The 24,258-nt window shown below is 41.8% G+C and overlaps 1 protein-coding gene across 1 annotated transcript in view; it reads right to left on the bottom strand.

Moving 5' to 3' along the window:
- Positions 1-798: 798 nt before the first annotated feature.
- Positions 799-24,258, bottom strand: part of CNKSR1 (connector enhancer of kinase suppressor of Ras 1) — a 144,344-nt gene continuing 120,884 nt past the window's right edge. The window contains exons 14-21 of the mRNA XM_073616135.1: positions 23,968-24,134; positions 22,053-22,132; positions 21,889-21,960; positions 15,360-15,433; positions 14,486-14,541; positions 10,346-10,460; positions 4,234-4,403; positions 799-2,638 (exon numbers count right to left, since the gene is read on the bottom strand). Coding sequence (XP_073472236.1) covers positions 2,423-2,638; positions 4,234-4,403; positions 10,346-10,460; positions 14,486-14,541; positions 15,360-15,433; positions 21,889-21,960; positions 22,053-22,132; positions 23,968-24,134 — 950 coding nt within the window. The 3' untranslated portion in view covers positions 799-2,422. The remainder of the gene's footprint in view (positions 2,639-4,233; positions 4,404-10,345; positions 10,461-14,485; positions 14,542-15,359; positions 15,434-21,888; positions 21,961-22,052; positions 22,133-23,967; positions 24,135-24,258) is intronic.

The following is a 24,258-nucleotide window of genomic DNA, read 5'->3' as shown; positions in this document are numbered from 1 at the left end:
AAAGTGGTTGCGGCGCCGATTACCGGAGCAGTCGGTAGCAGCGGAGACGATTGGGTCCTCTCCCCTCACAGGCTGGATGCCTAGTGATGGAAAGATGGCCCCCACTCGGCTTCACAAAAGGGGATTTTTTTTTTGCAAAAATTATTCTCTAGGGTGTCTGAAAAAAATATATAAAATGTTTGGGGTTCTAAGTAATTTTCTAGCAAAAAAAATGATTTTAACTAGAAAAACACAAATTCTGAAAAATAGGCCTTAAGGGGTCCTTAAGTGGATAATAATGGCCAGCTGCGTGTCCGTCTCTCACCTGTGCAAGAGATGGCACCTAGATGCCCTACAGGAAGAAGGCACGCTAGCGGAGGCAGTGTGATGCTTTGGGCAATATTCTGCTGGAAAACCTTGGGTCCTGCCATTTATGTGGATGTCACCTTGACACATGCCACCTACCTAAAACATTATTGCTCATAAGTGCACCTCTTCATGGAAACGGTATTCCCTGAGAGCAGTGGCCTCTTTCACCACAGTGCAAAAAGGTTTCAAGAATGGTTTGAGTAATGCAACAACAACGAGATGTTCACTTGGTCTCCAAATTCCAATCCAAACGAGCATCTGTGGGATGTGCTGAGAAAAACAAGTCCAATCCATGGAGGTCCCACCTTGCAACTTACAGGACCTAGAGAATCTGCTACCGAGGGCTTGTTGCCAGCTACCACAGCATAAATTCAGAGGTCCAGTGGAGTCGACGGCTCGATGGGTCAGGGCTGTTCAGATGGCAAAAGGGGAACTACTCAATATTAGATGGGGGGGGGGGTCATAATGTTAGTGTTGATAGGTGTATATGTATCATAGTACAAGAAACCCTTATACTACTGTTGAAACCCAGGGTGTTGTGCTTTTGTCATTGTTAATACAAATTATACTATTGAGTCTGAGGAATTGGGGCAAGAAATCATTGTCTCTGGTAAGCTGTTGGCACTTTTAAATTAATACAAGTTTTTTTTACCGAGTTAGTGAGAAGCAGGGATGGCCCGTCACAAAAGCAGAGGCCTTAGCATATGTTATTTCTAGATACCAAGTGATCTTGGAAATCTTGACAGTCATTTCTACAGACTGGAAGGCGTAGCAGTCTTGTTTTGCAGGGAATTCACTGGTAAGTGTACTGGCAGGAAGTGCTGTATAATGGATATCGGAAATTACCTTTGCAAGGACTGGAAGGCACAAGGGCACACTTATTTCTTGCCCATAAATATATCTGTAAGCTTATAAAAAGTGTAAAAAAAAAATACAGATTAATTTGCTACATTCTTTGGCTGCAGATCAACTACATCATTTAAGTCGGGTTTTAAAACTGTCCTATTAAAAAGCAGCCTAAACTATGTATTCAGTTTGATATAAGCAAAAATAAAACAGTCACCGGTCATCTCAAATTACGTGCATCATTGACCGACATTTGTTTTTTTTATGATTCTATATAAGTGACAAAGAATCAAGTAAACCTTAAATTTAATACACAACTGTATACCAGTATGCCATTTCCAGTTCTTATATGAGAATGAAGTTTTACCCCAGTGTGCCACACTTTAAAATTATTACCTCAACGCCAGAAGTAGTCTCTTTCATTTTGCTTGGTTAAAGGCCTGATAATAAAAAAGATAAAACTGTATGGCAAATTCCCAATCAAATACTGACAATATTATTTGCACATCATACTCTGCAATCCACATAGTATGAAACCTAAGCTGATTTGGCCACAGACACCCCATACAGATCCACCATGAGGCTTCCTGCCTGGAAGGAATAACTGGACATACAGCAATGTATATTATACATTTCTAATTATAATATCTGACAGACAACAGTGTTGTGTCAAGTTTCAGATTAAAGCAGACCTCCAGTCATTTGTTTCATATTTCCATCTATTAAATCTTCTGCCCTTGTTTGTTGTGTGTATTTTTTTTCTGCCAGTTAATACCCTATACAGCCCACTTCCTGTTTCTTGTTTGGCTTATGACATCATGCACAGCTCTCTCACTCTTGTGAGAGTTTGCCAGGAAGTGAGGGGACGCGAGTCATAAGAGGGCCAATGAGAGCTGCAGAGCTGGAAGTGTGTGTCTGTGTAAATCCAGGAAGTGAACAGGCAGCAGCTTCAGCTGCCCACAGTTAAAATGGCTGCAGCCAGACTCAGTGGGGGGAGGATTTCTGCAGCATATTTGGCAAGTACAGAACCACAGTATATATAAAATAATATACAAAGTGGTTGGAGGGCAGCTTCAGAATGGCAAAGATGTTTTTAAAACAAATCATGTGAGCAGACTGCAGTTCCTCTTTAAATAGCAGCCATCTATAATCTGTAGATTTACAGTCACTGAACTACTCAGTGGTATCATGATCACAGTAAGTGACGGCTATGCCAGACATGTGGCATTCAGTCACTAGCTTCACTTTCATCACTGTCTTGCTTTTTTTGGTCATTGCTCCCTTCTACATCCATGCTGTATACATTCTTTGCAGTGGCCTGTGAGCCCTTTCCTACATTGACATACAGCTGGTCATGTTCAGATTTCCACTTTTGGAATATAGCAGAGTCCAAGTTAGGGTTATCCAGGATTTGATTCAGTGCTTCAAGCTCCTGTAGCTTTGCCTTGGGGAAATAAAATAAAAAATACAGAAAAATCAGTATAAAAGCAAAATTTATTGTAAATGCATTTCCTCCTACCCCTGCACTCAGGAAAGCATCGGCAACCATTTGGTATTAGGTTATCACTTTCAAAATTATTGTGCACCCATTCAAAGCACAAATCATGTTACAGTACCTGCTAAACTCTTAGACATAATATATGACCCAATCCTCTTAAAAAGCTATGCCTTAAAATTCAGTTTTTGTCTACAGTCCGCACTGACGGCTACAGTGCAGCTGGCCAGCCAGTTCTGGGAGGGCGTCATGACGCCAATCAGCGTCTCTTCACCACTTGATCAGCTCAATCACAGCTGATCATGATGTAAACAGAAGCCTGTTATCTGCATTCTGCCTGCTACCTCATTTCCACATTAGCCTGCATACCAAAAACAGGAATGATCCTTAAAGGTGAACTCCAGGCACAAAAACTTTTCTTTAAATATATTTCTCAATACCCACAAAGGTTATAATCCACTTTGTTTTTACTAAATTCTATTGCAAACTCAGATATTACCTCATACAGGTAGCAGTGACATCACTGTGCTGTACATAGCCTGTGCAGAAAGCAGAGCTGTGTGTGTGTCCTTATTTGCAAAAAACTACAGAAAGAGGGGGAGACCAGACCAGTCACTCTGCACAAAGAGAGAAAGCAGTGACCGGTCTTTATTACAGGAAGTTCCCGCACAGCGGCAAAGTTTCACACTGGATTACTGCACAGATCTGGAATACACACAGCACACCAAGCTTTAAATAAGAATACACATGCTTCTTGTATTTAAATCTTTGTATTTACTTATATTTAGCTTTAGATAGGCAGACCTCCACATTTAACAGACATTTGTGTAAAAAAAAAAAAAAATCCAGGTAAGTATCGTAATCCAACAGATCATAATCTTTTACAATGGAATACCCAGTATCTGAGCAGAAGCCTTCTAGGCTGAGGCTTCAGATTTTAGATGCGCTACAAGTTGTAGCCAATTGCAGATCAAATCACCCTTTTTTAGCAAAATAGTGCGCTTGCTCGTTAATGGGGAATAAAATTATATATATCTTGATAAAGATGGGCTGTGACCCATCAAAACTTGCCTAACTCCAAGCTTTGTGTTACTTTAGACTCGGTTTAGATCGTTCAAGTGAACCAAGCTGACCCAAACAAACATTTTCCTTTACTAAGGGAACACTTTATAAACTGTATGTGGCATCAGCTACATCAGTGTGCAGCGCTGTGCTCCTGCAGCAGTACAAGGACTTCCCTTTTCTTTTTTTTATTTAAATAAATACAAGGCTAGGGTGAAGTGGAGAGGCGGACAGATGTCACAATCTCCACCCCAGCCAATCAGATGTATGGTTTCATAAAAAGTATTTATTCATAAATACAATGCTTACTGTCAATGGCACAAAGCCTGGAGTCAGGCTTTAAAGACGCTGTTAAATCCGGTGAGTGTGCGCACACACACACACAATGTACTTCTATTTTGAAAGGATAACTTTTTATTTTGGATTACAACTTGTGGGAGAAAACCCATGTACAGTTTCTTTGTGCACCTGTGCATACTCACTTTTAGTGTACTTTGTAGAACACGCAAGGCGTGTGCTTTGTGATTTATGTCTGGATTTTTATTTCGTTTGATGAAGGATTTACGGTATTCATCTCGAGTCATTGCAGTCTTTTTACCAATGAGTGACACCCCTCCTTGTTTTAGGCATGTCATCATTAACTCAAGATCATCTTTTACCAAAGGAGAAAAAGAGAAGTTGGTTAATCATCCACTTAATTCATAATAAAACTATGATCACAATTGACATTATTAAAAAGCCTAACAGATGAATTTAAATGGCCATATCATCTGTCTGCTTGTTGAACCACTCTCCACTATGCAGTGTGATAGAGGTGTAAAAAGAGCTATTACCAATTTGCCATTTCAGCTGTCTAAACTGTTCTCCTGCAGTTCTGCAATAAAGTGGAATTCCAGGCTATTACTAAGCAAGCTTAAAACTGCTCCCATCCCTCTTCTAAAACCTATTTTAACTACCCTGTAGAAAGAAGATGCTTATACTTACCTATTCTCAGAGTGCTTTGGTCACATGATCTTCCCAGCAGCCACTTCAGGAGAGAGGAGAGAGCAGCGACAATGGCAGCAATGCCCAGGCGTTGAGGTCATCCATAAACTTACTATTGGTTATACATTACTGGCTGCCACTCCTTCCCCCTGAAGCCGCCAATGGGAATCGATCATGTGACCGGACAGGAGCACCCTGAGAAATCTTCAAGATTTAAAGCACACCGCACTTTAGGAGGCACGGTGTTGGAGAAAGCATATATAGAAGATTTAAATCACCATATTGTTTTGTTTTTGTTTTTTCTATAAATTTAAAGTTTTACTGGACTTTTTTTGACACTATATTTATGATCCACTTGTTGCCATAATACATTATATATTCACGTCATATTGGGTGACTATGTCTATTTGCGATATAAAGAAATGGGGGAACTAATAGGCAAAACCAAACTGTATAGAATAGGATATATAATGATGGGAGAAGCTGCCAACATATAAAAGTGTTCCCACACAGATAAAATATACGAATAAGTAAAGTATGTGGCGCTAACTAAAGTGCAGAAATGAATCAGTATGTATATAGATACTAAATAGAACCGCTCACACCCCTGACAAGTAAGTGTGTAGAACAGAATAGGCAAGTGCAAATAAAAATATCAAATCTTCTCTACTCCTCTCTAGATCACTGGTAAAGTGCACCAATGCCACAGATTCCAAACAGCAATCTAAAATAACATCCAGTGTGTATATAAGGTGCATCAAGTGAAAAAATATATGACAATCCTAGTCTAATGATATGACATAAAAAAAAACCGTGAAACATAAAAATTTCTGAATAAATCCACTGTTCTCCTGGTGTGTAAAAGGTGAAATTCAAAAAACAAAGTCCAACAAGTGATAAACACTAATATGAATAAGTTCACATATAGATGTTCATTAATTAAATCCGTGTGCAAAAAAAAAAAAAAAAGAATAAAAAAATTGTGCAAAAACAACTTTCGATCAACGTCAAATTCCTCCAGTCACATATATACTATCCGTGATGCGCCACACGATTCCCCCAGCCTCTCACCTCAGATGGAGACCCCTACGGGTCGAGTCAAGCCTTCAGTATGGAAAACAGCAGAACCCAGCATACCGATCGATTTCCCAATGATTGTCCCAACAATAGCGGATTTTTGGGGGTGACTCCAGGCTTAACCGATTCGGTGAGGACATGAAATAAAAGAGGGTGGCTCCATCGTGTAGTATTTCCCAAAAGAGTTTTATTAAAACAAAGAGTAACTTACAGTTTAAAATCAGATAATCCAGCGAAGAGCAGAGTACTTCCGGTCTCGGCCTCGACCGGAAGTGACGACACCTGGCTCTTCCCTGACGTGTACTGTCACTGAAGACGTGACTTTATCAACTACCCTTTGGGGAAGAGCAAGGTGTCGTCACTTATGGTCCCGGCCAAGACCGGAAGTACTCTTCTCTTTGCTGGATTATCTGATTTTAAACTGTAAGTTACTCTTTGTTTTAATAAAACTCCTTTGGGAAATACTACACGATGGAGCCACCCTCTTATTTCATGTCCTCACCGCATCGGTTAAGCCTGGAGTCACCCCTAGAAATCCATATTGTTTCGAAAATCGGGACAATCGTTGGAAATCGATCATTGTGCTGGGATCTGCCGTTTTCCATACTGAAGGCTTGACTCAACCCGTAGGTTAGATTTGTTTTATTTTCACTTGCACTTGCCTATTCTGTTCTACACGCTTACTTGTCAGGTGTGTGAGCGGTTCTATTTAGTATCTATATACATACTGATTCATTTCATTAGTTAGCGCCACATACTACACTTATTCGTATATGTCTATTTGCGCCCTTATTATTTCATCTTCCTTCTATAGGAGGAATAGTATAGTAATTAGAAGGGGTGGGAGCAGGTTTAACCACTTGCCGATCACCCATAGTCCATTTACTGCTGGCAGGCGACATACCCGCGCGGCGTGGCCACCCCCAACCCCCCCTGTGTCCACCGGACACAGTGGAATGTGGATTCAGATACTCAGGGCCCAGTGATCATGTGATCACATTACGATTCATAACAGCTTTGCTAGTGAGCTGTGATTGGCCCACAGACATCACATGGTACCTGGGTCAATCACAGCACCCTGTACCATATGATCACCTGTACCCAAACACAGATCACTAGTATTCATCACTGTCATGAACTTAACCCATTTATGACAGCTGAAAGCATTGCTGGTACAATGATCTTCATTGTACCAGCAAATTGTATAAAAAGAAAACAAACAAAAAAACCCTGATCACCCCCCAGAGTAGTACAATGTTATAATTGGAACAATGAACCACTCCAATGAAAGCATTTAAAAAAAAAAAAAAAATAATAAAAAAAAAAAAAAAAAAAAAAAAAAAAAAGTTAAAAAAATAAAATGGTAAATAAAAAATTATTTAAAAACCTCAGATTGTCTACTTTCTAAAAAGGGGTAATTTGGGGGGTATTTGTACTATCCTGACATTTTAAGGGCCTCAAAGAATGACTGATCAATTTTCAAATATATATATATATATATATATATATATATATATATATATATATATATATATATATATATATATGCCATAGTTTGTGGACGCTATAAAACTTTCCTACAGACTAAATCAATATACACTGTAGCAGAGCTTTCCAGAGAAAGCCAGGAAAAGTCCTGTTCGGTGTTTATACGTCTCCCAGGATCCTCTCATACACTTTCAGGGATCTCTGATCCACAATCCAGTTTAGATCTTGGTCCTCTCCCCTAGGCCAATTTAAACTCAGCTGTGACAGACAGCCTTCGCTCTCTGCCTGGCAAACACAGACATCACTGGTTTGTGAGCAAAAAGATTGGTAAAAAGCTGTTAAGCTGTATCTGTGGAAGCTGACAAGCTGTAGGCTTGCTCAGCCTGGTAGTTAGGGCCTGTATATATTGTGTAGTTAGTGCCGAGACACGGCTAGGTTTTTCGTTTGGCTATTTTTGTTCTGTTTGTTTTTCTGAAACACTGTACAGCACCTGCATATAGACTTGTATACATCACCAATAAACACCGCACAGTTTATCATTACCTCACTGGATTTGGTATCTGTGCCTGAAAGACTGTTTATCCAAGGGAGCTTTGTACCGCCTACCTGTCCCACAGGTTACAACACTTATTGGGATTTTTTTTTTTAACCAAAGACAAGTAGCAGAATATATTTTGGCCTAAATTTATGATGAAATTTGATTCGATAGGTTTTAAAACAGAAAATCTTTTATTTTTAGTCTTTTCTCATTTATATCGCATAAAAAACAAAAAACAGAGGTGATCAAATACCAAACGAATGCTCTATTTGTGTGAAAAAAAACAAAATCTTCATTTGTGTACAGCGTTGCATGACTGTGCAATTGCCAATTAAAGCAGTGCTGAATAGCAAAAAAATGCCATGGTCATGAAGGGGGTAAAACCTTACGGAGCTTAAGGTGGAGGTCCACCACAAAAAAAAAAAAAAAAAAAAAAAAAGAATCGCACCAAAAAATCCCTAAAAAATTGGAGGAAAGAAAAAAAAAAGAAAAATTTTTAAGCTCACCTAAAATGGCTGTTGCTAGGCAGGTTCCTAATCTGCCTCTTCCTACGCTGCGGTGATGTTCAGTCTTCTCCCCGCGCTGTCTTCTGGGAAATGGGGCGCGGTGTGTTATGGGAACTGTGTGTGTCCCACAACACATCGCGTCCCAGTCACAAAGCGCTGCGCGACTCACGCATGCGCAGTAGGAAATGGGCAGTAAAGCCGTAAGGCTCCACTGCCCGTTTCCCTTAGTTAGGATGGCGGTGCCAGGACCCGAGAGCCAAGGGACGGGTCGGCCTCGGGAGGCTGACATCGCGAGCTCCCAGGACAGGTAAGTGTACTTATTTAAAGGCAGCAGCTACATTGTTTGTAGCTGCTGACTTTTAAAAAATTTTTTTGCGGCCGAAACCCCGCTTTAAGTGTTCAAGATCGGTATTATCGTATATACTCGAGTATAAGTCGACCCGAATATAAGCCGAGGCAACTAATTTTACCACAAAAACTGGGAAAACTTATTGACTCGAGTATAAGCCTAGGGTGAGAAATGCAGCAGCAAGTGGATAAGAGGGTAAACAATGCCCACCTGCAGCCTCACTGTGCCCATTTGTACTAGACATAACAGTTGAATTATCCAAGAAAAGTGCATATGCTGTATATATCACTGATTGTGTGCAGCCTCTATCCCACATGCAGTGTCACAACTTGTTCCTCATGCATTTAGGGCGAATACACAGGCATAGGTTTCCTTTTGGGCTTCCTAGAGTGCATAGACAAGGGATATATAAAACATATACTTTATTCTGTAGAGAGACCCCCAGGGGGAAAGAGCAAAAAGGGCACTAAATTACACTAAACAGGGCAAAACTTACATTGTTCCATGTGTGTGGTTAGCTCTGCTCCTCGTGTGTCCATCTGCAGCCTTAGGATCTCCGGCGCTATGATATGCAGAAAGTCGGTGGCCATGTAGTGTAACAAAGCCCCGTCTCCTCCTCGTCCGTGACGAAACACTGACTGACACGAAGTCAGTGTTCCACCTATCACGGACGAGGAGGCAGGGCTTTGTTACACTACATGGCCGCCGACTTTCTGTATATCATAGCACACTGCACGGCTGTCGACTAGACTGAAGTCACAGCGCCGGGAGATCAGGCGCGCATGGCTAGAGATGGACACAGACTCGAGTATAAGCCGAGGGGGGCATTTTCAGCACAAAAAAATGTGCTGAAAAACTCAGCTTATACTCAAGTATATACGGTAATAGCCTGGACTTTCACTTTAAAGCAAACGTGACTTGTCTATACAGGGCAAAGCAACAGGTAAGCTTTATTGCCCCTTCCCAGCATCACACGTTCAGCTTTCCTTCGCAGTACCACCATTCCATTCAGCTATCAGGAGCGAGGAAAGCTCTGTGTAAACTCAAGTTAGATTTTAGAAAGAGTTGAGGGCTCTCTCCACGTTCCTATTTAACAGTTCTGCAAAAAGGCCAACACATGAGAAAGGGAGCAAGTCCCATGCTTTTCTATACCATAATGTTTCCTGGTGCATCATGCAAACTGTCACATTTAAACCAAAAACTAATTTTATTATTTCATCATTTTTCTTAAAATTAGGTTATATGATAACATTAAACCACATCTGTACTTGAGGGGGGGGAAGGTACATTTTCTTTAAATAATAATTCTAGGCATCGGTGTGTTATGCATAGTTACTATGTATATATGACATACTTGACTGATGCCACAGGAAATAATTGACGTAGACACCAACAGCATCAGCAACATATGTCTTATACATAGTTATACAGGTCCAAGATGGAGCAACGTAACTATATATAAAATATGTCCATGCCTGGAAAAATTATTTAAGAAACCGCATCACATGGGGTTTCCAAAAGGCCTTTCGCAGTCTGCAGTTTGTAAACTGAATTTTATTTGTATAAAGTAGTAGGTTTAAAGCCGTTTAAAGTAAAGTAAATTTGTATACAAACTTAATTGCATAACAAATAGTTTATTGTAGTCATCTGACCTGGAGATTGGGTAACATTTGACATCTGTACACCTTCTGCCCCCTTTTCCTTAATGGAGATTGGACTTGCACCAGGTGTGTTATTCAATGGTGACTGCACGGTTTGTTTCTTCAACTGAAACAGGGATTTAGAGATAAACAATGAATTTCGAGGTCTACTGAAACATTTTAAACACAATTTGCAAAAAATAAAAGGGTCAGACTCACACTGATAATGGACAATAAAAAGCTTTCACTACCCTGGCTCATAGAAAAAAACAAAACAAAACAAAAAAACAAAAAAAAACACAACGTAGAATTGCGGACTGTTATGTTACTACACAGTGGTCAATCATGCAGCGATTGGTGCCAGCATCTTGGTGGTAACCTTGTTTTAAAGCAGAGAAGGAAGAGGCTGCTTTAGGCACTGATCTTGGGATAGAAACCAAAGTATTCTCGAAGAGAAAATAAGAATGGCGTAGAACAGGGGTCTCCAACCACTACCGGGCCGCAGCCTGTTTACAGGCGGGCCGCGAAGTCTCCACAATCTGAGGTGCGGCGGCGGGAGAGCAGAGAGATCATCGCCAACACCGCACTTCCGCCCACACAGCCCTGCCACTACACTGTTGGGGGTGAAGCAGTCGAGCAGAGAGATGACATCTCCCACCGCCCGCCAGCATCACCGCTGTTCCGCTCACACAGCCGGCCGGTATACTGTTGGGGGTGAAGCAGGCGAGCAGAGAGATGACATCTTCCACGGCCTGCCCACATCACCGCTGTTCCGCCCACACAGCACTGCTGAAGGTGAAGCGGGGGAAGCAGAGAGAGGACATCTCTCACCGCCCGCCCCGCATCACCGCTGTTCTCTCTCACGCGGAACCAACTACTCCACTGCACTGCCTCTGTGCTTAGTGACAATTTGCATCAAGGAGGCAGGAGACAAGACGGTGGCATGTGGCAAGTGACTGTGGCAAGTGGCAATCTGCATCTGGTGGCACGTGGCAATCTGCATCTGGTGACAAGTGGCAATCTGCATCTGGTGACAAGTGGCAATCTGCATCTGGTGACAAGTGGCAATCTGCATCTGGTGACAAGTGGCAATCTGCATCTGGTGACAAGTGGCAATCTGCATCTGGTGACAAGTGGCAATCTGCATCTGGTGACAAGTGGCAATCTGCATCTGGTGGCAAGTGGCAATCTGCATCTGGTGGCAAGTGGCAATCTGCATCTGGTGGCAAGTGGCAATCTGCATCTGGTGGCAAGTGGCAATTTGCATCTGGTGGCAAGTGGCAATCTGCATCTGGTGGCAAGTGGCAATCTGCATCTGGTGGCAAGTGACAATCTGCATCTGGTGGCAAGTGACAATCTGCATCTGGTGGCAAGTGACAATCTGCATCTGGTGGCATGTGGCAAGTGACTGTGGCAATCTGCATCTGATGGCATGTGGCAATCTGCATCTGATGGCATGTGGCAAGTGACTGTGGCAATCTGCATCTGATGGCATGTGGCAATCTGCATCTGGTGACATGTGGCAAGTGACATCTGGTGGCATGTGGCAAGTGACATCTGGTGGCATGTGGCAAGTGACATCTGGTGGCATGTGGCAAGTGACATCTGGTGGCATGTGACTGTGGAAATCTGCATCTGGTGGCAGGCGATGTGGCAAGTGGCAATCTGGTGATAGGCACCGTGGCAAGCTGCATCTGGTGGCAAGTGACAAGCTGCATTTGGTGGCAGATTCTGCATTATGGTGAGTTGAACTGTTTAATTTTATATTACAATATAATAATAAAAATAATGAGCTTCCCAATCATCCTGACACCCTATTAACCATGGTGTTGTGATGATTGAAGTGCTAACACCAGCCTTTTTCTGATAAATTGGCTGCAAAAAAATGCATCGTCACCCAGACCCCCTCCCCTCCTCGGGCCTTGGCATAATTTTCATCCACAATGCCGGTCACCGGTGCCAAAAAGGTTGGGGACCACTGGCGTAGAAGGTATTAACTGTTAGACGGTTAAGGTTAGTTGTAGAGTTAAGATTAGGCTCAGGGCAGGAATCCTAATTTAGGATTTAGGGGACCAATTGTTCAGTCATATTTTAGGGTAAAATTTTTTGGAGGGATAAAGTTATTTTTTTTTTCTTTATAAAAAGGTAGTTTAAGATTTTAATGACAATTACAATTACAGCGTTAGTAATTTAGTACTGAGCAGCTCCAAAAAATATTGAGAGATCAACTTGGACTTATATTATAAGATAGTAAGCAGTTTTCTAAGGGGGTTTGCTGAAGTGACACTAAGAGGGATTTAAATTGACTTAATAGCATATTGTAGCCGAAGATAGAAAATAAAATATTTTGTGGAAAAATCTAAATTCTTCCTGTACAGTATTGTAGAGAAATCCTTCATTGTACCCTCATGAAATAATTGAAGCAGAAATTTTAGGCCTTTGGAAGACCAAAATCCCACACTTGATACTGTAAAACTCTGGGAGTAACAAATGACTCCAGATGGGATTATTAACGTAAGAGGCCCAATCAGTGGAATAAATTGTTCAGTTAATATATCGGAGGGTGCTAAGGGAGGCATTTATAACAGTGAAAAAAGCAGGGGGATTCGAATGATGACAAAACTGTCGCTCCCGTTGCTTTACAGACGTTGTCTCAGCTAGGTTTGAGCCAGTCATGTATTGGGAAATGCCAATCCTGCCTGTCTGACTGGTATTTTTAAGGTGTTGTAAGGGAAATTTTGGAGGTTAAGGTTATGTTTAGGATGATGTTATGGGTTAAAGTTTAGGGGAGGTTGGGGTAAGCTGTGCTGAATGAAATAGACTGCTATTGCTGAACTCTCCTTCTGAAAATGTTAATTATCGGACCTAAATGCTGATCCTCTGATTTCAGTTGATACTGGGCCATTGAACTGTTACAGGAAAGTAGCCCGGGACGCTAATGTGAAGTCAGAATTACTACTGGTCCACATGCATGTTTCAGGTCAGTGGCTCAGAAAAAATTAAGACATAATATAGCAGTCAGGCGCCCAGTACTTTCATAAGAAGAATTCAGCAATGATAACCTCTATTTTGCACAGCACAGGATTAATTTAAAGGTGGGGTGTGAGAGGAGAGTTTAAAGGCAACCTGTAGTGGGAGAAGATGAAGGTTGAGCTATTGATGATTTCGCTTTCCGAAAATGCTAGCTGTTTGGCTCTCATGATGTTACAATGGTTTTCCAAGTGGTTTTCCTGGAACAAGTAAGTCGTTTCAAAGTTCTTGAAGTATTGACACCAGACACAGCTGAGGAGCATCTAACACTGCTGGAAAGTGGTCAGAAATGGCAGACTCAGATATCTCTCAGTACTGAGTTCCTTTAAGTGTTCATTTTTAGTCGGGTGAAGGTATACAGGGCTAGGGAAAGGAGAAGCCTGCTCTTGAAAAAGTTAGTCATGCACGGAGGTAACTGAAATGCCTATCATTTACTGCTGGTCATCTATTGTGAGTTTTTAAACTTATGTTATAATAAACTCAGTTTAGCACTATGATGGTCTCCCTTTTTTGTTATGCTATATTTATTTGCACACACCACTGAAGTTGATAGTACGAGAGGAAGGAGTGTAGAGTGGATCTCATATGTGGATATATTCCTAAAGTGTGGTGAGACCTGCTTATTAAATTAAGGAGTCGATAACATCAGGTGAGTTGACTCCCAAAAGATGGTGTAGTGTTTTCTGAAGATGAAGTGTCAAGGAGTGGATCTACAAGTAAAGTGGATTGAAAAATTCCTCATTTTGTGCTGTGGAGATTGCACTCTATGAAGCACGTCACAATATAATTTGCACAAATGAACTTTGAATGGATTTGGCACTGATAATCACAGGTGCACTTTGTATCTTTAAGATATACATATAGCTGCTGAGTAGGCATGGTTAGAGGGGGTTGGAAAAGGGGAGCGCTGACAGGTTATGATTTTTTATAAGGGCAAAGTTAAACATTTGGTTTAGCCGAAATGTCATGGATGGAAATGTTTGGATCCTACTTTAATTTTTCATTTGTTTTTATTGTCAAAAACCCTGGGTTAGCATTAACTGAAAATTATTGCACCCCAATTAATTTTGTAAAGGGATATTATGCAGAAATAGATATGATGGAAAACAAGTCACAACCTACCACATCTGGAGCTTTGGAGTGATCATCATCCTCTGCCTCTGTTTCACTGTAGCAATCTAAGGAAAAAAAATAATTAAATATAAATACCAATATATATATACACACACATATATATATATATATAATATGTGTATGTATATATATATATATATATATATATATATATATATATATACACACACACATATATACATACATACACACACACACATATATACACACACACATCACAATGTTCATATTCAATTATTTTGATCTGAACTTTTTTGCTCTCACAATTCTTATGAAACATTTGCTCATCTGTGGAAATGGGTGTGGCCTATTCCTTATACGAGTTGTTTTGTTCATGCGTAGGAAGAAAGAGGCAAATTACTTTGCACCCTTTGGGTTGTCACAGATGGACACATCTAGCATACGATGAAATCTGTCTTCAAAATGATCTCCATTCATTGTCACTCGCCAAGCCCATTATGCATTTAAAGTAAAAATCACATACAGTACGCTATGGCTGGTTCTCAATAATGTGCCCCAACTTACTTAGCACAGTTTTTAAAGATATAGAAGATAGTGAAATCAACAAAAATTGACAAACCCATCTGTACTTCTGATGGTAAATATCTATACTAAATATTTCTGTTTCACTTTGAATACTGCATGAAAGAAAATAAATAAATATATATATATCACCCAGGTTTCATTGGGATACAATGAATTAGGAAAACTCAGGTTTATTATCACACATGTAGAGATGGACGACAGACAGCCTCAAGGCATGAAATTAATCCTCTTTCTCCACTTCAGGCTCCAATGCAGGAAGCCTCCACCCCCCCCCCCCGGGGAATGTCTATCGTTTCACAATTATTGTCTTGCATACCTTCTTCTCGTGAATTATTGGGGTTTGCATGCGATTTATATTTCTGTAGTGTTTTAACCAGACTGGTCACCCACCTATAAAAGATATAAAGAAGTAAGTATCTGAATAAAACAAAGGGGCACACCTCCACTGATACCACAATACTCAATCAGTAAAAAAAAAAAAAAAAAAAAAAGAAATGAATATAAACAAGATTAAAATGCACAAATGTGACTCCCAATGCAACAAGATGAAAAGGCATTAAAAAAACTTTCCTACCTGCACCCTGTGTTTTTCACCTGCATAAGATGTGCATTAATCATATAATTTTATGGTTCCATTTGTTGGCCTGCATGTACAGTCTATAATAGAGTAAAATCTGCACATTTCATTTCTCATTGGTTTGTTTGTGTTCAAGCACGTGGCATGGCACTGCACAGGTTGTAGTCTAAGAACTGACACTGACACAAAGCAATGAAGGGAAGAGATGTGCTTTCATTACATTAGCACTCCGACAATTGTGATGCAACACACAGAAAAAGGTGAGGCATTTATTGGATGCTGAGTGATTCAGAACAGAAGTGGTCTTCTCCCTTTAGCAAATAGGGACAAGCTAGGTGAATTAATACATTGACAGGGGGGAATCAATCAGCCACAACATGTGAGCCCATCATTACAAGATGAAAAACACTGGGAATAAAACTACACTTATACCTAGTTAAAACAGCAAAAACAATTGAAAACATTTGAAAGTGTACAATGCATTGAGAACAATTTGCTTTGCCCAGACAGGGAAAACGCAACAATTCCAGTTTAATATCCATATTCCCATCTGCTCATATGCACACCTTTCCTTTGCTTTCCAAAGCTGAAATGGAGCAGTGGGAGAGCAAAGAAAATACCCAGTAGATCTGGGTATGAAGCATGTGACAGCTTTAGTGCCTTGTGGCTTGCTCAGCACTTCACATGTGGGCAGGGAAAGAATCTTTAGCCTTGGGTAAACTCCAACTGTTAGATAACACACGGCTTCCTTTCCTGGCTCCCAATGGCCAGATAGAGCAGTGGGGAAGCAAATGAAAGGTTAATATTCTGTATTAGGGAAGACTGTACTGAAGTAAATGTTGCTTTGCCCTGCATAGGTACAGCATAGCTTTGATTTATAGTAGAACCAAAAAGGCAAACCCCTCCCCATTTTGGATAGAGTAAAGGAGGATTATAACCCGTAAAGTGAATCTCCAAAACAGGGAAATAAACTGCAACAAAACTCCATTCTCCAGTCTGTTCGAAACAAAAAAAAGGTTGACTTAAGCTATGCTTCAAAGCATACCTAAATCCAAAGTAAAAATATAATATATTGCAGCTTACCAATCCTTCAGGACTGGTTCACACCAGATGCAGTTCAGTTCATTTTTAATCTGCATCAAAAATGCATGCACAGTTTTTTCATGTATTCCAATGGCCCACGTTCACGCCAGTAGTCAACAAAAGTAGAACATGCTGCATTTTTTTCTGTATAGAACCCAGTAACAGCATATACAGTATCTCACAAAAGTGAGTACACCCCTCACAATTTTATAAATATTTTATTATAATTTGATCGACCCCTGTTACCTCAAAGTCCCACCAATTTCTTCTCCTTTTCTCTCTTCATCAATTAGGGATGGAAGCACACGGGTGGTACAAACATTAATATCTTCATTTATTTTGACAGTTTTTGGCTGCTTCGGCAGCAACTCTTGATTCTTTGTTCTCTTTTATTTACTTAATATCTTATTCTCTGAGTAAATTCTTGTCCGTTTTAATTTTCCCATTCAAGTTTACCATCTGTTTGAATGTGTGTACTGTTGGTTCTGCCATGTTCTTTCACCGGACCTTGCCCCTCTGCCCAAGGGTGCGACGCGTGCTGCCGGCCTTCCCTCCGCCCACTTACTTGGGGCGGGCGGGGTCTGTCACTGCGGGTCGACGTCACGTTCGCATCACCGGATGTGCGGTGTCCTGGTGACCTCCGCGTCTCCGGCTGAGTGCATTCCCCCTGGCGGCATGTTGGACGGGATTGGCGTGGACACTTCCCGCTAGCTAGCCGTGCTGGCTCGGCTGCCTGGCGCGGTTTTGCCCTCCTTCCCTCCTCACATGTGCCGTAATGTGACGATGGGGGCGTGGTTAGTGGCGGCGCTCCCTATATAGGCTTCCCCCCTTGATGGGCCCCCTACACAGATCTATTTTTCCGCTTAACATCATGCATCACGAGATTTTCTCTCTCTCTCACTTCTCCATAGGTAATCAAACTTTTTTCCATTTCTCATTCACCATTGCCCTTTCATCCTTTTCATCCTTTATTCCTTGTCACTTGTCCTTTACTCTTGGGCCCACTTTCCATATTTACTTTCACACTACCCACATTTCACTTTTTTATTCTATATTCATTATAATTTATATAAACTTTTTTTTTTGTTTTGTCATTTTTTTACTCAGGTTCCCCACTCTTGGGGTCACCCCATACAACCTCCTTTGGTGCTATTCTACACTTGGCCCACTCGGAGTGCAGCCTGTTGGGTTGCTGGCACCCCTCACGGCCCCTCAGCTCCCGGCGGGGGCACTTCTGGCTGGTTTGGGACTTTTCATGGCCGTGCTACCATTGCGCAGATTCACCAGTAAGTATGTGGGTTGAATAGCCATGTGGGGGGTTCTCCCATATTGTGTATTTGCCCACATGATCCCCTAGAGCTAAGAACTAGCAAGCTGTGTATATATTCATGAATTCTCTATGGCCGTTCCTATTCATGTTTTTTATTTCCCTACCTGTTTTGAGCTATGCTTTAATGGGTTAATAACCTGTAACAGGTATACCCTATCATATGTATAACTATTCCCTCTTTTACCTGTTTTAAGCCAGGCTTTAATGCGTCAATAACCTGTAACAGGTATTTTCTCTTTTGTATATAATGATTTTCTTCCTTTACCTGTTTTAAGCTACGCTTTAGTGCGTCAATGACCTGTAACAGGTATTCCTTACTATGTATTAATTATGCATCAATTATTCTGTGTTTCTGCTTAACATGTAATAACACCTTGTTGAAGTACCAATGAAAATGAATTGTGTGGTCCTCATGAACTGTATATACCTTGATATTGGGCATAATGCAATGAGTTAAATAAATAAAAATTCCATGATAATTTGAAATCAAAATTAAAAATGTTTTTATGTTAAATGAACTTTTCCTGCCTCCGTGTGCTTCATGCAAAGTCCCGCCTTTGTTCTCCCATTTTTTTATGTGCCAAATTGGGATGGAGGAGGGGATTTAAATGACCCCTGTTACCTCATTCAAAGTCCCACCAATTTCTTCTCCTTTTCTCTGTTCATCATTTTATTATAGCTTTTCATGTGACACCCTGAAGAAATTACACTTTGCTACAATGTAAAGTAGTGAGTGTACAGCTTGTATAACAGTGTAAATTTGCTGTCCCGTCAAAATAACTCAAACCACAGCCATTAATGTCTAAACCGCTGGCAACAAAAGTGAGCACACCCCTAAGTGAAATCGTCCAAATTGGGCCCAAAGTGTCAATATTTTGTGTGGCCACCATTATTTTCCAGCACTGCCAAACCCTCTTGGGCATGAATTTAACCAGAGCTTCACAGGTTGCCACTGGAGACCTCTTGCACTCCTCCAAGATGACATCACGGAGCTGGCGGATGTTAGAGACATTGGGCTCCTCCATATTCCATTTGAGGATGCCCCACAGATGCTCAATAGGGTTTAGGTCTGGAGACATGCTTGGTCAGTCTATCACCTTTACCCTCAGTTTCTTTAGCAAGGCAGTGGTCATCTTGGAGGTGTGTTTGGGGTTGTTATGTTGGAATACTGTACTGCAGCCCAGTCTCCGAAGGGAGGGGGATCATGCTTGGCTTCAGTATGAACTATAGCTTGCCAGTGCCGGCAGCACTCATGCAGCCCCAGACCATGACACTGCCACCACCACGCTGCCACCACTGTAGGCAAGACACACTTGTCTTTGTACTCCTCACCTGGTTTTCGTCACACACACCTGACACCATCTAAACCAAATAAGTTTACCTTGGTCTCATCAGACCATATGACATGGTTCCAGTAATCCATGTTCTTAGTCTGCTTGTCTTCAGCAAACTGTCTACAGGCTCTCTTGTGCATCATCTTTAGAAGAGGCTTCCTTCAACAGCCATGCAAACCAATTTGATGCAGTGTGCGGCGTATGGTCTGAGCACTGACAGGCTGACCCAACACCCCTTCAACCTCTGCAGCAATGCTGGCAGCACTCATACGTCTATTTCCCAAAGACAACCTCTGGATATGACGCTAAGCATGTGCACTCAACTTCTTTGGTCGACCATCGTGAGGACTGTTCTGAGTGGAACCTGTCCTGTTAAACCGCTGTATGGTCTTGGCCACCGTGCTGCAGCTCAGATTCAGGGTCTTGGCAATCTTCTTATAGCCTAGGCCAGTGATGGCGAACCTTGGCACCCCAGATGTTTTGGAACTACATTTCCCATGATGCTCAACTACACTGCAGAGTGCTTTAACATCATGGGAAATGTAGTTCCAAAACATCTGGGGTGCCAAGGTTCACCATCACTGGCCTAGGCCAACTTTATATAGAGCAACAATTCTTTTTTCCCATATCCTCGGAGAGTTCTTTGCCAGGAGGTGCCATGTTGAACTTCCAGCGACCAGTAAGAGAGTGAGAGCGATAACACCAAATTTAAACACACCTGCTCCCCATTCACACCTGAGGCCTTGTAACACTAACGAGTCAAATGACACCGGGGAGGGAAAATGGCTAATTGGGCCCAATTTCGAAAATTTCACTTAGGGGTGTACTCATTTTTGTTGCCAGCGGTTTAAACGTTAATGGCTGTGTGTTGAGTTATTTTGGAGGGGACAGCAAATTTACACTGCTACACAAGCTGTACACTCACTACTTTACATTGTAGCAAAGTGTAATTTCTTCAGTGTTGTCACATGAAAAGAATAAAATATTTACAAAAATGTGAGGGGTGTACCTCGCTTTTGTGAGATACTGTAAATGCCCCAGAACGCATGTAAACACACCTGGGCACACATTGTCCTGTGGTTTTTCAAGTGTGAAAATAAAACATGAAGAGGGAAAAGAAACTAACTGGAATGCACTGCAAATGCATCAAACATTTGTAAAATGCAAAAACACATCCAGAAAACACACATTGTGGAGTTCACCAGCCCTCAATGTGGTGGCTGCATTCGTTTTTTTAATCTATCTATCTTTATTTTCATATGGTGATCTGGCCATCAAGTCTGTAATTTTTCAACACCCTATAATAGAACAATCTGTACAGCAAGCCCGTGGGAGGGTGAAATGCATCAGTGGACGTGTTGCTGTAAAAAGAGGCTTAAAAAGTGTTAATGTTGGACTTGGGCTTGCCTAACAAAGCCAATCTAAAATTTGCTAGTGCATCTTAACACTACTCTCTCCACAGACTGACAATGCTGCGGCTTAAAGTTCACCTTTTTTAATTTTTTTCTAAATTCCAGCTCCCCTATTATATTTTGCAAATAAAACAATTTTCCATTAATTCTACACAGGCTTACCTCACTCTCTTCATAGCTGTTTAAACACACTGCTTGATTACTTCTGCCTTACTTCCTGGACTATAGGTCATGACACAGGGAGTTGACCAGCTGATCTCTTTAGCACACACCCTGCATCATCCACCCACAGCTGGTCAACTCCTTCCTGTGTCATGACCTAAAGTCTGACCAGGAAGTAAGGCATAAGTAATTGAGCAGAGTGTTTAAACATCCATAAAAACTGAGGTAAGCGTGTGTAGAATTAATGGAAAGCTTACCAGAGTCCAATGACCTAAAAGGTACCCACCTACACCGATGGTGTATGAATATGTTGCTTGTGTCCTGTACTGTACTGCGATTGGCTGAATTACCAGACAAAAAGAAAGAAAGAAAATGTCTAAAAAAGAAAACTAATGCAGCCATCATATTTAACCACTTCCATACCGCAGTATGTCACATGACGTCCTGGGCTTTCAGTTGAGATATCTGAATGATGGGTGCAGCTCCAGGCATCAAATATCTTTTCTGCCCGCTATTCCCTGCAATGTAAAAACAATTATAGCAGCAGCCGCTTATTTGTTTTTACAGGCGGAGAGAGAGGACAACTACTCAAATCCTTGGACTGCTGGTCTGGCTGCAGAGTTGCTGACAGCTCAGCAACCCCTGGAGATAAGTAAAGCAGAAACTGGGGGGTGGGGAGGATGTGCTGTATTAGTTGACATGGGTAGGAGAACATACAAAAGGTATATAGAGACAAGAGAAAGAACAGGGGGGGGGGGGGTTGGTTCTGTTCTGGGAAAACTGCATGCGAGTTTACATTGTGGGCCAGGTTAATTAACCATTATTTGGGGTTTAAATATACAAAATCTAACTCCACCAAAAGGAAAGGCAGTAGAATATGTGCATGCTCTTTCATTAACAAAAGCTGACTGAAGCTGAAGTTTAGAAAAACAATTTGATCCACTCACTTGTTCATATCTGTCAGATTATCTGCAGCAAATATAAATGGCTTGTACATCTGGTGAGTAAGCTGAAATTCACTGAGAACACACAAGAAGAGAAGATATGTATATATGCTGGTGATTATCCTGCTTACTTGATCACATCCAATTCAGTTGCTGCATGCACTTACTATTTCTTTTTGTGTTTTGATTCCAATGGGCTCTCCAAATAATATGAAGAGAGTTTTAACATTCCCAGAGCTTTCTCGTCCTAAATTGTGATTGTGAGAGAGAAATTCAAAAAGAGCAGCAGGCTACTAAGAAAATGCATACAAACATACATCATTTTGAAAAAAAAAAAAAAAACACAGAATTGAATGAGTTAAGCGGAGGTTAAAGAAAACCTGTCATAAGAGAAATATGTAGGATGCCAGTGCAGCTGTGGCGTATAATCTATGCGCAGAACATGTGCACTGCACATGGGCCCTGACATACACTGCACCCATGGTTGAGACATGTGTCAGGTGCTACAGCTGCACCTGTCGCTACATACAGCAGCGCACGGGGGGGGGTTGGGGACTGATCATTCAGTGGTCAGTGGGGGGCCCCCCCATGAGAGGTTCCTGTTGGTGGCTGAAGCAGCGGCAATGGGAGCGAAAATAGGACTCATGCTGGCTGGGATGAGGGGGATGGCAGAGCCCTGTGAATGAGGAAAGACAATTCTGGCCACTTCTCCTCCTAAGCGGTTCTACACACACACCCTCCGCCTATCCATTCCCCTCTGTGGTTAGCGGAGGGGAGGGGCGGGGCCACAGTCCACATCCCAGTCGTGGGGGAAAATAAGTAGATGCCAAGAAGAGAGCCGGTGCTGGCAAAGTATATGGAGCAGCAGCCTACCTGCAGGTCAGTGATTGCTAGCAGCTTAGTGTGTGCTTTATTCTATAACAGGCTTGGTGTGACAGTGACTTCTCATGCACTAGCTACTTTATATAACCTATATATAACACTGATCTCAGTGGACAGATATCAGTGTTATATATAGGTTACAGCACTATACATAGCGTATAGAGATCGGTAACATATGCCCTTCACACTCCTCTCCTGCACATACTACCCACCGCCATACACTCCGCACTACCCTCCCTGCACATACTACCCACTGCCATACACTCTACACTACCCTCCCTGCACATACTACCCACTCCCATACACTCCGCACTACCCTCCCTGCACATGCTACTCACTGCCATACACTCCGCACTAACCTCCCTGCACATACTACCCTCTGCCACACACTCCGCACTACCCTCCCTGCACATACTACACACTGCCATACACTCCGCACTACCCTCCTTGCACATACTACCCACCGCCATATGCTCCGTACCCCTCTCCTACACATACTATCCACCTCCATACACTCTGTACCCCTCTCCTGCACATACTTCCCAGTGCTATACACTCGCACTCCCCTCCCTGCACTAACTACCCACTGCCATACACTCAGTACCCCTCTCCTACACATACTATCCATTGCCATACACTCTGCATTCCTTTCCCTACACATAGTACCCACTGCCATAGACTCCGCACTCCCCTCCCTGCACATACTACCCACCGCCATACACTCTGAACCCCTCTCCTAAACATACTACTCAGACCATACTCCTCTCCTGCACATACTACCCACCGTCATGCACTTCGTACCCCTCTCCTGCACATACCACTCACTGCCATGAACGCCGCACTCCTCTCCCTGCACATACCACCCACCGACATACATTTCATACCCCTCTCCTGCACATATTAGCCACCACCATACACGCAATACTCCTCTTCTGCGCATACTACCCTCCATCATACATTCCGCACTAGGGCCCACTTTTGATCTTGCACGCAGGCCCACCGATTTCATGATACGCCCTTGCACTGCAGATCTCTCCCATTATAATTGCTGGTTCCCCAAAGATTGACTGTTGTAGTCCTTTATGTGCATCCTTTATGTGTGTGTGTGTGTATGTGTGTGTGACCCTCATTTTGGTATATGAAGGAAGTAAACGATCTAAGAATTTTTGTGATTGTTGACAAGCCTCTGGACAGACATACCTGAGGTCCATTGTACCAATACAATTTATCTTTCTTTAGGACACAGTAGCAATGTTTCCATTTCTGAGACATAAAACCGACATTTTCTTTCTTTTTCCACAACCAGCCATCACAATCTGGACTTCCCAAGTCTCGACAAGACACTCGCCTGCGGCTCAGCTTAGTTGCTAAGGCAGTAAAATTAGGTATTAGAAAAAGTTAGATACTTCAAAAGGCATTTGATCTTATTTTTTAAAACAAGAAAAAAAAAGCCATGAACAGAAAAGCTGCAGATGTAGGACCAAAATAAAT

This window comes from Aquarana catesbeiana, linkage group LG02, assembly GCF_042186555.1.
Source record: "Aquarana catesbeiana isolate 2022-GZ linkage group LG02, ASM4218655v1, whole genome shotgun sequence".
NCBI lineage: Eukaryota > Metazoa > Chordata > Amphibia > Anura > Ranidae > Aquarana > Aquarana catesbeiana.
The sequence above is the reverse complement of the archived record's forward strand: the minus strand, read 5'-3'. Positions and strand labels throughout refer to the sequence as shown.